The following is a 13,120-nucleotide window of genomic DNA, read 5'->3' as shown; positions in this document are numbered from 1 at the left end:
ATATACATGTATATATATATATAATTCAAAGGTAGCGTTTGACTGTAATAAAAGCCAGAAACGCGTTGTCCTTTTGTGCGGCAGATTAAATAATTTTTATTTAAATAAAAAAAAGAATCTTGAATTTGACATCTCCTTTCTCACCTTCTCCCCCACCTCGTTAATCCATTTGGTTGATAATCAATTAAACCGTTTCTATCCACCAAATCATCACTGCAACAAATAAATACGACATTCATTTCCCTGTTTGGTTCGAGCAACAAATTTGTTTCACACTTGCTACAATGTCAGGTTTAGTATTTATTTCTATTCTGAGAGCTGTTCGAAGTTACATCACATTTTTAAGTAAAGAAGTCCTATAATATTTACACACCAAGATATTTCCGCAAAGAATCTACAATATTCCGACAGCAACTTGGATCGTGATTCATTTACACAAACTTACATATGGAAAATCAAGAACATGATATACATGGTAACATTATCGATTTAGTTAGTGCGAGAGGTCGATGAAGCATAGTAATTGGCATCTGTCTGTATGGTCGTCGAATACTGGATTTGGGACTGTGTTAAGCTCCATGTAGAGCTCTGATTCTGCTTCTCTCGATGGAAGTCTTTCATGGCTTTAAATCTCACGTCGTTCGTGTACGAACTTCCCTCCGCGACGACATCCGGGATCGCCATTTGCCCTTCGAACATCTGCACGACTTCAGACATCGTTGGCCTGATCGAAGCAGTCGCATTCGTGCAGAGTAGCGCTACTTTCACGATCTTTTCAATTTCCTCTTTGTCGATTCGAGATCCTAGCCTTTCATCGATGAGCTCGTCTATGTTCTTGCTTTCTTGCAAGTGACTAGCCTGCAATTAATAAACACAGTCGAAAACTCAGACAAGTTTGGAACATTCTGAAATCGAATTAACAATGTCTTTTTTCAGTACCCAATCTAGAAGGCAAATGAAGTTGTGACTCGGCATGTAATTGTTGTTGCTTTTGCCGCTGACAATTTCCAACATCACAACCCCGAAGCTGTAAACGTCTGCTTTGTCGGTTAAATACCCCCACAGTGCATATTCCGGCGCCATATATCCTCTGTATCCGGAAATGAATGCACACATTGTAAGAAAAGCTAGCTTATCTATATCTATATCTATATCTATCTATATATATATATGTATCGAATAGGCGAACTCACATTGTTCCTGCAACTTTCGTGCTAATATGTGTATTTTCGTCTTCATTAAGCCGCGCCAGGCCAAAATCGGATATTTTAGGATTCAGGTCTTTATCCAGCAGCACATTAGTAGCTTTAATGTCGCGATGAACAATCTTCAGCCTCGATTCGTCGTGAAGAAATGCTAATCCTTTGGCGATTCCCAGGCAGATCCGAAACCTTGTTGGCCAGTCTAGGATCAACTGGCTTTCCTTCGAACCTGAATTAATACCAACTAGCCGTTGAGGCGTCAATAAACATGTCGACAGAGAGCTTTCGAGTAAGCGAACATTTACCAAACAAAGCGTTGGCGAGGCTGTTGTTTTCCATATACTCGTACACCAATAGCAACTGATCTCCTTCGATGCAGCATCCGTGCAGCTTCACAAGATTCGGGTGTTGCAAGCAAGAAATCATGCCGATCTCATTTAAAAACTCTCGATTACCTTGCCTTGATTTCGACGACAGCTGCTTTACAGCTATTACAGTACCATCGGGAAGTCGACCCTGTCGCAGATTTCGCATCAGATTGATATAAAATCGTCAAAGACGAGAAAAGAACCAAGAAATCACCCAGCAAAACCTGCCTTGTACACTGGACCGAAACCACCTTCTCCAATCTTGTTCGCAGCATCGAAGTTGTTAGTCGCAACTCTAATTTGTTTCAAGGTAAAAGCAACTGTTTGCAGTTCAAGTCCTTCGAAACCTGATAAGCGCAAAACGAGTCTTCACTTGCGGCATTTAGACCTTAGATTTCACAAATTCATCATTTCGGAATTTACGGTTGCATACCTCTAAATCCTTTTCGGTTTCCAAACCAGCCATTCCACCAAAGGATGAAAAGTACTGCAAAAATAACGAATACTGCCAAGACGGCGGGCACTACAAAAGCAGCTACATTCTTGCTACTACCGTCTACGCAAACTTTGAAATCTGTTTAAGAATTTAGACGAATGAATAAAGAGTGATGTAGGAAAGAGCTTTATCTGCAAGCTTCGGTTTCAACAATATCACATCGAGCTCCAAATTTAAGACCACAAGAAAATGCTGACAAAGTTGAAATGAAGTGCTTACTTGGATTGACGGAAATAGCCGATACAAGAGAGCCATAATCCCCTCGGTTGGGAATTCGAATAGTACCTTTACTAGCCCAATAAAATCGGATTTCCAATGTACCATCCGATACCGTGACATTGAAAAACTCAACCACAGGTCTTCTAGCTCCACCAGCTTCATCTTCGATGTTGAAATTCTCCCAAACTAATTTCTCCTGAAGTAAAAAAACAGTTTCAGAAAAATCAGTACAGTCGCGTGGCAAATGGCAACGAACTAATCTGATGATCCGAAAATAACCTGGATATATATATCAAACATCCGCCTTCCTAGACTGTAATACGAACTTTCATTCGCAAAATGTATTTCAGCAAAGTGCAGGCTCACATTATAACTCCCATTCTCCAAGCAATAATGGAAATAGGTAAGTGAAAGAGGGCTAAGGCGAGCCGAACTGTATAAGCCAGAGAGGTTCGATCCTGATGTGATTGTGATCACACGTGAATTTTGATAAATAGGTTCGTCGAGGAAGTCGCCCGAGCTAATAAATCCCCAGTTCTTATCACTTAAATATCTTGCAACATCGCCTCCGGTATCTCCTTCATATGTAACTCTCCTATTGTTTTCTTTGGTGATCAAATCCTCCCCGCCACAATTGACGTGTAAAGAACATCTATCTGGCATATGAAAACATAAAAATTCTTAATAATATTCAAAACACAAAATATAGAGTTATTTCAAAACTATATAACCTCAAACTCAACTACGGAAAACATAAAATTGGGTTGTTGTATTGTTCTACGCGGAATATTTAAGACTTCATAGGAAGAAAAAAGAAAAGGGCTTACATTTCGGGCAGACGACTTCCTTAGCACACGGAAGAATCCGACTTCTGTTCAGGTTAAGCATAAGAACATCTTACAATGCTAACTCATGTAATAGAATTTTTAAAGAAGTGGCAAAAAACATAATTGCATCTTACAATGTGTTTGTTGTCGATGTGCCTTTGAACAAGGTTACCTTTCTATTTCTGCAGGAGATTAATCATAACCAGTCAACAAATGTAATAGCGAGAAAAAAAAAGAAAGAAAGAAACAATAATAGAGCAATGTAGTAGCTTTTCTTACATGTTCGTTTGGCATGTAGGGTCGTCGGGACCTTGCAAGGTAAAGTTGTTGTAAGAAAGGTCACTGCATAGAAAAGGCAATCACTTCACATTTCAGAAACACAAATAAACAAACAAAATTGCATCATACCGAAGAAGAAAATTGTTAGGGAATATGATGGATACAAAAACATACATATTGCTTCCATCCTTCAAGAGCGAGTCGGGTATTCTTCCACTCAGCATGTTACCAGTAACAAACCTGTTCAGAGGAATTTCATAGTCGATAAAATCTTGCTATACAAGCTAAACAAATTTGGCGAAAACAGTAAAGTTTGAACTTACACAAGTTTCAGATTTCTTGCAATGCGATTTGGAATCTCCCCGACTATCTTATTGAAACTGACATCCCTGTGGGCGACAGAACAGAGACTATATCGTAAAAAAGTAGATAGAAAGATGTATTTTATTCTGTTAGAACTAAAATATCGAAAGAGAAGACATTCAAATAACAAAGCAACATAATAGTTGGTTACTCACAGCATTGTCAGAAGTCTCAGTCTCCAAATATACGTGGGGATTTCTCCAGTAATGTTACAGTTTCTTAAAATCCTACATCGAAGAATAAATCATTCTTTGCAGCTCACGAATAATCAAGAGGAATACAATTAAGTTCGTGTTACTTGACATACAATGTTACCAGGCTTGTGGTGCTCCTTAGAATCGGAAATTCCTGTGCTGGACCTTTTAGATCACTAATCCTCCTGATATAGAAATTCTATCAGACGATCTTCGATATTTATCCAAAAAACAGGATGACTATAGGCCATGGTCGACTCACAAGTCAGTTAGCATGCTCAGAAGAGATATGTTGAAGGGAATAGGGCCCTCCAGTCCGCTAGCGAACATTTCTCTTCAAAAAAAAAAAAAAAAACAACGTAAGAATAAAGTTATCAAGAGAAGAATTCCGAGAGCATCGATCCAATTTGAAGTGGATAGAGATCTTACAACTTACTCAGCTGTTTCCAGTTCTGAATGAAGTTCGGTATTCTTCCACTTAAGTTGTTATCATTTACTCTACTGCAAGAGGAAATAATTGAACACATCAGACGATAAAAACTAAAATCACGAGAATAAATAATCGAATAAGATAGTATTTGTGCTTACAAGTCAGTTAAGTTTGTAAGATCACCAAAAGATGTCGGGATTTCACCGGTTAATTGGTTGGAAGACAAAATCCTATGATTCAATCAACAATGAAGCAAAATGAAATCATCTACCGTGGCTTCAAACACAAATATATCAATTTCCGGGTATCTGAAATTCGAAATCTTACAAAGTTTTTAAGCCAGTCGACCTCCCAATATCAGGAGGAATAGCACCTGAAAATTGGTTCGCCTCTAGGTTCCTGAGCAAGACGGGTAGACAGTAATTTTCTCGAGTAATTCGATTTAATTATTATTTACAAACTTCAGTCCAAAATCCGTAACCGTGCACTGATAGAAAAGATTATACAGATGACATACAAGTATGTGAGGCTAGATATGTTCGCCAGCAACTCCGGTATTGGCCCTGATAAACGATTTACAAGTACAGAACTGCATAAAAAGCATTGGCAACAAGGTTAAATACAGATGAACAAGAATGTATTATATCCAAATTATGCACGAGGGATAGAGCTTACATGAATTCTAACTTAGTTGAAGCCCATTCTTTCGGAAATGTACCGGTGAGAAGGTTGTAAGCAAAATCACTGTAATAAACAGCATGATCACTAATTACGGCAGTCGACAAGAATCAGTCAAACTTGGTAGAGACTTACACATGTTGAAGGTATGGAAGCTTCACAATGCTAGGCGGAAGAACTCCCGTGAGATCATAACTTTTAATCACACTGCCAAAGAAGTAACAAAAGGATTGATCAAAATCAAAATCGAAATTGTGAAATGTTCACTGTTACAGAGAAACTAAAGAAAACCACTTTGAGATGTTAATAATGTGCAATCGATCACTCCAGTTTCAAGTAGAATAAGTGAAGAAAAACATCAAATGCTGAGAAAATCAAAACATATCAAGCAAGAAGATGCAAGAAACATTACATTATGGTAACATGGCAGGCAGTGTTGTTGTCATAATTGCAGTTACATTCGACATAACCTTCAGAGCCACGTGGAGGAACAGGCGAAGCCCCAAGCATCTCTGCTTCGCATAAATTAGCATCAAATTTCCAGTACTTCACGCCAATCTCTGACGCAATTTGTTGAAGAGCATCCACTGCCCAGAAAATTTAAAAAATAAAAAATAAAATCAGACATCAAATCGCGAAACCTACGAATTCCCGTTCGAGCAAATACAGTATCAACTCGGGACACGGAAATTGGAAGACAAGTCAATCACGTTAACGTACGCACCTTCTTCTCGCGGCACCTGCTGCGACGCAGACAACCTTAAAATCCCGAAACAGCAAACGGCAAGAACCCAAGAAACAACCTCCATCCTCGAACATCAAGATTCGACAACAAGTGCAGTAACTTCAACTTAAAATTCAAACTTTGTTAACCGCTCCAATGTAAAAATGATTTGCTGGTTTAGATTCCTGCAAGAAGTGTGTATATATCAGACAGGCCTATGATCAAACGAACACGAATTGCTTCCTGATTTTTGAGAATGGCGAGAAAGCAAGGGAAAGAGAGAGAAGCAGAAATTATGGAAATTTTTTAAGCAAGAGTGGATTTGAAAGGGATTTTAAAACGATCGTAGTCGTATTCGTACTCGTACAGGTCAATTATCTGGGTATTATTTTATTCGAGGCCGTTGTTGTTTATCCAACGTCATTTCTAATGACAAATTCAATTCGGCAATCGTTTAATTTTCAAATGTATAATAATATTCGTAATGACTTGAAATTATTTTCTTCTAGTCGACACAATAGTTTCATTACATACATGGATCATCAATTGCCCCACACTCGAAATTTATTAAAAGTTGTGTTTTCACAACAGTAATTGTTAAATGTAATTGATCAAAACCGTATATCCTAATAACTACTTAATTATTGCATGGATAATTTGTGACAAACGTTTCAATTAATCCGTCAAACATGTCTTAAGTTCATATTTTAATAATAAATGGTTCTTTCTGTACGTACAAGCTACAAACCCGTCTGCCACTTGCTAGTATATTCACATTAATTATTATTATCTCACTCCAATCCACAGCTGGAGCATCCAATATTCAAAAAAAAAAAAAAAAAGCTCATCTGCCTGCCACAATATTAATAGTTTTTTCGCGAACAATTAAAATAATATATAATTACTTCAGAGTTGCTAAGATGCACTATTTTACATACTACAGAAACAATCAGGATACAATAAAAAAAATAAAAAAAAAAAAACTGGTTTATTCTTAGAGAGTAGAGCTAGGTGGAAGTGTTCTTGGAAGAGGCTTTGAGAAAGGAGGCGCTTTTGGTAATTTCACGAAGAGGCTTATCTGTAAACCTGATAATATTATAGACCCATGCCCCGGCAACCGCCCCGGCTGTTGGGCCTAATAGATATATCCATATTCCTTTGTATTTGCTCCACACAATTGCTGGGCCAAGACTCCTCGCTGGGTTCATTGATGCCCCCGATATAGGCCTACACCCATATATAATATTAATATTAATAATTGAATTTATAAAAATAAAATCAATTAAGTGTCAATTAGATTGGCTATTCGTAGAAGGCAATGTGATTATTTTGTGTTTGGTTAGACTGCCAGCAAATGCTTGAACGAATACAACATTTGTTATGTCAATATGTTGTCGGTTTAGATTTTGAAGTATGTTATTTTATATAAATCTTATGTGTTAAGAGTTTGATTATGTAGTATGCTAGTATTCCTTATATAGATTATTATTATTATTATTATTATTATTATGTTTTGTCAATAATACATCATTTGATAGTTATTTATATTTCGTGTGTTATTTAATGTGTTGTGAGCGTTATACCGACTAATGGACTGTTCAGCACATACATCAGCAGATTATTTATATATTGATTTGTATGAACTAATGTGTTTTATATGTAAAAATGAAAGAGATAAATAACACAAGGTGCGTACCCGGCAAACATCACATTGAGAAGAACGGTAGCTCCAACGGCCAGACCAGCAAGTTCTCCGATCTACGCCATAATGAAAAGTAATAGTATATTATGAGAAGAAATCAGGAATTGATTAATTAATTTTTTGTACAGGAAAAGTTTGAATGCTCGATCAAGCAAAAGGCTGAGAATTATTACAGCTCTGTTGTCAGTGGCGACGCCGGAAATGACGAACATGAGGTAGAATGTGATGATGAATTCGACTACCAGTGACTGCACGTCGCTGCCGGCCGGAAGAGTTCCGGCGAAGTGGTCGTGTGGACCGTTGAACAGTAGCCGCAGGGTTCCGCTTGCCAGCGTTGATCCCAATACTTGAGCTACTAAATACGCTGGTACCTGTTTCATCATCATTAATCAATTCATTTGCTTTTAATTAATCTTCAAATTGTTCTACACAATCGGTAGCAGAGAGTCAAAAGCAGAATGATCCTGTTGTAAATGAAGCGCAATGATGTGGATAGGATTCGTAGTATTTCAGGAAACAGACAACGAATGATTCAAAACAGGCTGAGAATAATTGTTTGTCTTGTAGTTTAACGAATCGAATCATCGATCGATTGAGATGTACTAAATTATTTAGGTTTAATTTAATAAAAAATTACCTGTTTCCATGGAAACCTCTTGCAGGTGGCGAAAGCGATTGTCACGGCGGGGTTAAAATGCGCGCCGGAGATGTGGCCGACGGAGTAAACCATAACCATCACCACCAGTCCCCACACGATGGATATTCCCGGCAGCGTCACCACTTTCTCATAGTTGGCGTTAACTACCACCGAAGAACATCCAGCAAATATCAAAAAGTATGTGCCTAGAGTCTCCGCAATTATCTGCCTCAAATCAATATCCAAACAATTATTATAATCATCAATGATAGAGTGTGAATGCTCCGATTAGTTGGACATTTATGCAAGCAACTTGTGCGCATTTAATCGTAACAGCTAGAAAGAGATCGACAGATGGAAGTTAATTAACAGATTTCGAATTCAATCCAAGCTTAAGAAAATTGAAAAAACTGAAGATCAAACAATACTTTTCAGTATCAATCGTCGAAACAAATTCTGAAATGAAGGATCAAAACAGCTTAGAAATAACTGCACACTCACATAAACAAACAAACATACAGTAATTCACCTTCTGTATAAAAGAAACGGAGAGACAGGCAAATTCAGAGGAACGCTCGAAGCTTCTGGAAGCGGATTCGTCGTCCTTTATCCTCACCGCCACTCCGTGGTCGCCATTGGCCGACGATGAAATCTCCCCCATGTAATTCACCGACTATTTCTCGAAGAATTCAAATTAAACGCCAAAGAGATTCGTAATTGGCTAGGGTTTTGCAGAGAGCTCTTCGATCATTACTACTTAAAAAAACAAACTATAATCTGCAGAGAATGAGCACAACAAAGGAGATAATGGCAGCACAATTTGTGACCCATTCACACATATATATACAGCTAAGGATGAGCGCTTCCGGACTTCGAGTGTAGTTGACTCCCAAATCATCATCCAAATATATTTTCTGTTTCCTTTTTAAATTATATAAAATTATATATATTATTTTAAATAAAAAATTAATATTATATGTAATTTTTAAGAAAATACTAATACAATAAAATTGCGAGAAAGCCTTGAAAACTGTGAATATGTGGTGATGTTTTTATTACCTGAGGGAGTATTAATGGTAGTAATATATTCAATGTAACGTCCAGGACCATAAGTCCAGGACGAATCAGCACCAGCCATGCAATCTTTGGATGCAGAGGAGTTCTGCTCCTGGGAGTAACCATATTCGACTCTCAACTCATTAATAGCTACCCTAATTGGTCAACAAAACCTTCAGACACGTCCATTGGTTACCATAAATTATAAAAATAACTAAAAAAATGGTTATACCTATATCTAATCAATATTCAATAATAAATTATATTAAATGGCTTTTTTATGAAAAAATATATATATATATATATATATATTATTCAAATTAACGGAAGCAGCACTGTAAAATGTAGAATGACCAAATAATTGGAAAAACATTAACAAGAAAACCCAACAAATTTGTCCTAAGATTGCCTATTTTGGTTGGTAAACTTCTTCATACTAAATAAAGATTTTTAAAGTTTTTTTATGTACGTATATATTTCATAGTAGTTTTATTTCAGGAAATTATTTATGACTTTTGTGTTCAGCAGTTGTGGTCGTTCTTACGATATGATTATGGTTAAATTATATCCACTAATTTCAAAGAATATGCAATTATAGGTTAGGAAATAGGAAATGCATGCTGTTAGGAGGCATTTGGCTGCCAAACCCTTCATAATATTAAATACACACATAAATAAATTTCTTGCAAGACATCCGACCAAATCAATTGATAATTGTGCCATTCTTCTAAATAAATGGAGTAATATTAAATTATTATAAAAGTCTTATAAGATAAAATATAGCCATATAGGTGAGTAGTATATACCCAAGTATTTACATGAAATTATTATTTTGATTAATTATTTAAAATAGAAACTGAAAATAGAAATAGCAGCAGCACCCAGAATTCTGGAATAGAGTTGTTATTACAATTATAAATAAATGTGGTGTGGTCAAAGAGGAGGGTATGGGTTTGAGGTTTTCAGAAATGGTGTTCTTGTCAGAAAATAAATGACCTCCAATACAGAAGAATTAATTAATTCATATTATGGCCCATCTCTTGATTCCCTTTTCTTCCCATTATTAACATTACCCATAACCCATCCATTTTGGTGACTTATAAATTTGCCAATTATTATTAGTATTATTTAGGGTGTGAACATGCCTTTTCTTAGTATCAGCCATCTTACGAGAATCCTCTTTTGATTTGGAGGCTAATTAATTTTCAATAAAAGTAATTAGGAGGTGAAGTGAATAATAAATAATATTACTGGTAAAAATCAAAATCAACACGTTCCTTAAAAGCTGCAAAATAACATGCAATTCATGCAGGGAGGTGGTTAATTAATTCATAATGTTAGAAATTAAATTAAATTAAATTCAATTCAACATAAGAAGAAACAGAATCCTATGTTATCCAATCCAATCAAATCCAACCACATGAAATTGGAAAGTAAGTATAGTCATGCAAAATCCCACGGGAATCCTGGCTGGCTGCACATTGAAATATTTATATCATACAGTACATGAAGATAATAATAATAATAATAATAATCATCTATCACGATTTCATGCAAGAAAATTGAAAATTTCTAACTATCAGCATATTTGATGGACTTATTATATGTTGGAAGTTGGAAATTGAGATAATTTGTGCCAATTGAAATTTGAAACGCAATCTCGTGATACCCATTACCCAACAACACCTTTTCTTTTTCTTATTGTGGGGTATTCATACTCAATATTCATCTACTGTGTGTGTGTGTGTGTGTGAATGTGAAGACCAACTTGGCTAACTAATAATACTATAAGCAGCAAAGTCTTCAACATCAATACTTTAATTGGAAAGGGACTTATTACTATATATATAAGGTGTTAAGACACTTACCGGCTGGCCCATTTCGACCAAGAGTTTTGAAATTTTGGAAATTTTTACGACTAATAAGGTTTCAATTATAAACATTAAACAGATTCACATCATATCACAACAAACTTGCAGTATAGTTCAACAGTTCAAAATCGAATGGCTTGAACTAACTTGAAACTTACGGGCTCGAATGTTACAGACAGAGTCACTAAGTTTAATAAGCTAAAAAGCTCTAGTTTAGTAGGCAGGCCAAGAATGAGTTCTTGATTATATCATCAAATTTCTTCCATAAACGCCAATGAACCAGAATATGATTATGTATCAACTATTTATGCTACTTATCCCTTCCCGGCGTCAATATCACAGATCACACTGACAAACTATATAAGTTGATTCACTGCCTGCTAAGAACTAATGTATCCAGTCATGTTCAACTAGTATATTCCACACAAGGATCTACTTCGCTACAAATTCAAGAGTTTTCTAACTTCCATGGGTATATATCGAAGTAGCTAGCATGTGTTCAAGCTCGCAGAATAAGAGCACTCTGAGTTAAAACAGTCATTGGCATAGTGTTTGATACTGCACAACTTATCATGGACTAATGGATGTCATTTCATTATGAAATCATTGACAATCTTCACTAGATAAAAAGATCGATGAAAAATAAGGGACTCAGCACCAGAACTGTTTCGGATGCACATGCACCATCTATAGCAGCAAAAAATTGACCTATTGCAAGGCATCAACCGGGAAGAAGCAAAAGAGGGGAAAGGTTAAAATTACCATTCGAAAAGAACAACTTGCCAAGCACCATTGATTCAAAACAGGTAGCACAATCAATATGGTAGGTGGTTAGTCTACAATTACACATAACCATTGAAACAAATCATGAAGAGCTGTTAGACACAGTGTGGTTCATCAATTTGACAATATATGCCAGAGTTATTGCTCCATTGGAGTGCCATTATTCGATTTTATACATGCTTTCAGTTTCGAAGTTCAAGTTCCGGTTTCTTGAAATAATCAGATACATTATAAATCTAGAGCATGTTTAAACTTAGTCTTGAGAAACTTTACAGAAACATCAGCAACACAAAATCAAATGAATGCTAGAGATTGGACAATTATCGACCAATCTAACCTAGCCAGGTCCTCTTTGTTGATCTTCACACCACAAGATTATACAGCACAACAAGCCTCCATCATCGAACACAGAATGTAATTACAACGTCATACAAACGATCACTTACACCTAAAAGCATCAGGAAAGCTACCACACGTATTCATTTGCCAATCATTCACATATATAGCGAATCCAAAGGTCAAATCTTAAAATTCCCAAATAACAAAAAAATGTACAGTACAAAGATCACCTCGATGAATGCAGGCATTTAAACAGAAGCAAGGAGGCGAATCTAATCAATTAATCAGAATTCACAAGAGAAAACCTGGGACGGCAACCGCCAAGCTTCAGATTTAGAAAAGCACATGTCATCCAGAGCGTCACTCCGGCACCACCTGCACTTCGAATTCTGGCTGCATTCGGATCTGGAAACACTTTCCCCGCAGCCACGCTTCGACTCGAGCCGAGTGGCCTTCTTCAGCTCCCCGTTCTTAGATTCCGACGGGAGTAACTTAGGGCCGTGGATTCTACTCCCAGAAGCTTCATTGGGAAGGACTACGGCGCGTGATGGATTGAAGACGCTTGCGAGCACGAATGTCAGCCATAAGTAAACGGTTACGGATTTATCGATCCCCATGTTGAGAGTGAAGCAGGACGATCGTAGAAATCCAATTTGTGGTCTGAGAAACAGAGGAAGTACATTGGAAGAAGAGCACAGCAACAGGCAAGTCCTAAATACAAACTTATAAAGCATAAGGACTAAATTGTAAATATACGAAAAATAGAGGAGAAGATTGCAAATAGAGAAAAACAAAAATTATGGCCCATGCAGGTCTCGAACCTGCGACCTTCGCGTTATTAGCACGACGCTCTAACCAGCTGAGCTAATAGGCCAATTTGCTTTCTAATTTATTAAAAATTTATTTATTAATTTTACATGTATTTTATGCCATATTAAGAATGGACTCCGCT

The 13,120-nt window shown here is 36.7% G+C and overlaps 2 protein-coding genes and 1 non-coding gene across 3 annotated transcripts; all 3 read right to left on the bottom strand.

Moving 5' to 3' along the window:
* Positions 1 to 257: 257 nt before the first annotated feature.
* Positions 258 to 6,102, bottom strand: LOC127249883 (probable LRR receptor-like serine/threonine-protein kinase RFK1). The gene is made up of 24 exons (XM_051272937.1): positions 5,781 to 6,102; positions 5,469 to 5,643; positions 5,192 to 5,263; positions 5,054 to 5,122; positions 4,896 to 4,967; positions 4,706 to 4,777; positions 4,537 to 4,608; positions 4,378 to 4,449; positions 4,211 to 4,282; positions 4,062 to 4,133; positions 3,910 to 3,981; positions 3,715 to 3,780; positions 3,566 to 3,631; positions 3,392 to 3,454; positions 3,247 to 3,294; positions 3,113 to 3,156; positions 2,565 to 2,941; positions 2,286 to 2,481; positions 2,004 to 2,144; positions 1,799 to 1,917; positions 1,508 to 1,718; positions 1,194 to 1,431; positions 940 to 1,090; positions 258 to 858 (listed from the first exon to the last, which is right to left on the bottom strand). The coding sequence occupies exons 1-24, from the start codon at positions 5,863 to 5,865 to the stop codon at positions 490 to 492; spliced, it is 2,994 nt and encodes a 997-aa protein (XP_051128894.1). The 5' UTR covers positions 5,866 to 6,102; the 3' UTR covers positions 258 to 489.
* A 531-nt stretch (positions 6,103 to 6,633) lies between these two features.
* LOC127250013 (aquaporin NIP1-1) lies at positions 6,634 to 9,007 on the bottom strand. Its single transcript, XM_051273154.1, has 5 exons — positions 8,649 to 9,007; positions 8,120 to 8,344; positions 7,656 to 7,853; positions 7,477 to 7,538; positions 6,634 to 7,007 (listed from the first exon to the last, which is right to left on the bottom strand). The coding sequence occupies exons 1-5, from the start codon at positions 8,778 to 8,780 to the stop codon at positions 6,788 to 6,790; spliced, it is 837 nt and encodes a 278-aa protein (XP_051129111.1). The 5' UTR covers positions 8,781 to 9,007; the 3' UTR covers positions 6,634 to 6,787.
* A 3,961-nt stretch (positions 9,008 to 12,968) lies between these two features.
* TRNAI-AAU (transfer RNA isoleucine (anticodon AAU)) lies at positions 12,969 to 13,042 on the bottom strand. Its single transcript has one exon. It is a non-coding gene; the product is annotated as a tRNA-Ile (tRNA).
* Positions 13,043 to 13,120: the final 78 nt, after the last annotated feature.

The sequence above is a fragment of the Andrographis paniculata genome, unplaced genomic scaffold (genome assembly GCF_009805555.1).
Source record: "Andrographis paniculata isolate CXL003 unplaced genomic scaffold, ASM980555v1 Contig36END, whole genome shotgun sequence".
Taxonomy (NCBI): domain Eukaryota; kingdom Viridiplantae; phylum Streptophyta; class Magnoliopsida; order Lamiales; family Acanthaceae; genus Andrographis; species Andrographis paniculata.
The sequence above is the reverse complement of the archived record's forward strand: the minus strand, read 5'-3'. Positions and strand labels throughout refer to the sequence as shown.

Coding starts and splice junctions, on each gene's coding strand:
- LOC127249883 (XM_051272937.1), bottom strand. CDS start 5,865: ATGGAGGTTGTTTCTTGGGTTCTTGCCGTTTGCTGTTTCGGGATTTTA. Junction 5,644..5,780: donor GCAGGTGCCGCGAGAAGAAG/GTGCGTACGTTA, acceptor TTTTCTGGGCAG/TGGATGCTCTTCAACAAATT. Junction 3,781..3,909: donor CTGAGACTTCTGACAATGCT/GTGAGTAACCAA, acceptor TGTCGCCCACAG/GGATGTCAGTTTCAATAAGA.
- LOC127250013 (XM_051273154.1), bottom strand. CDS start 8,780: ATGGGGGAGATTTCATCGTCGGCCAATGGCGACCACGGAGTGGCGGTG. Junction 7,539..7,655: donor TCGCCACTGACAACAGAGCT/GTAATAATTCTC, acceptor ATTATGGCGTAG/ATCGGAGAACTTGCTGGTCT. Junction 7,008..7,476: donor CTCAATGTGATGTTTGCCGG/GTACGCACCTTG, acceptor ATATGGGTGTAG/GCCTATATCGGGGGCATCAA.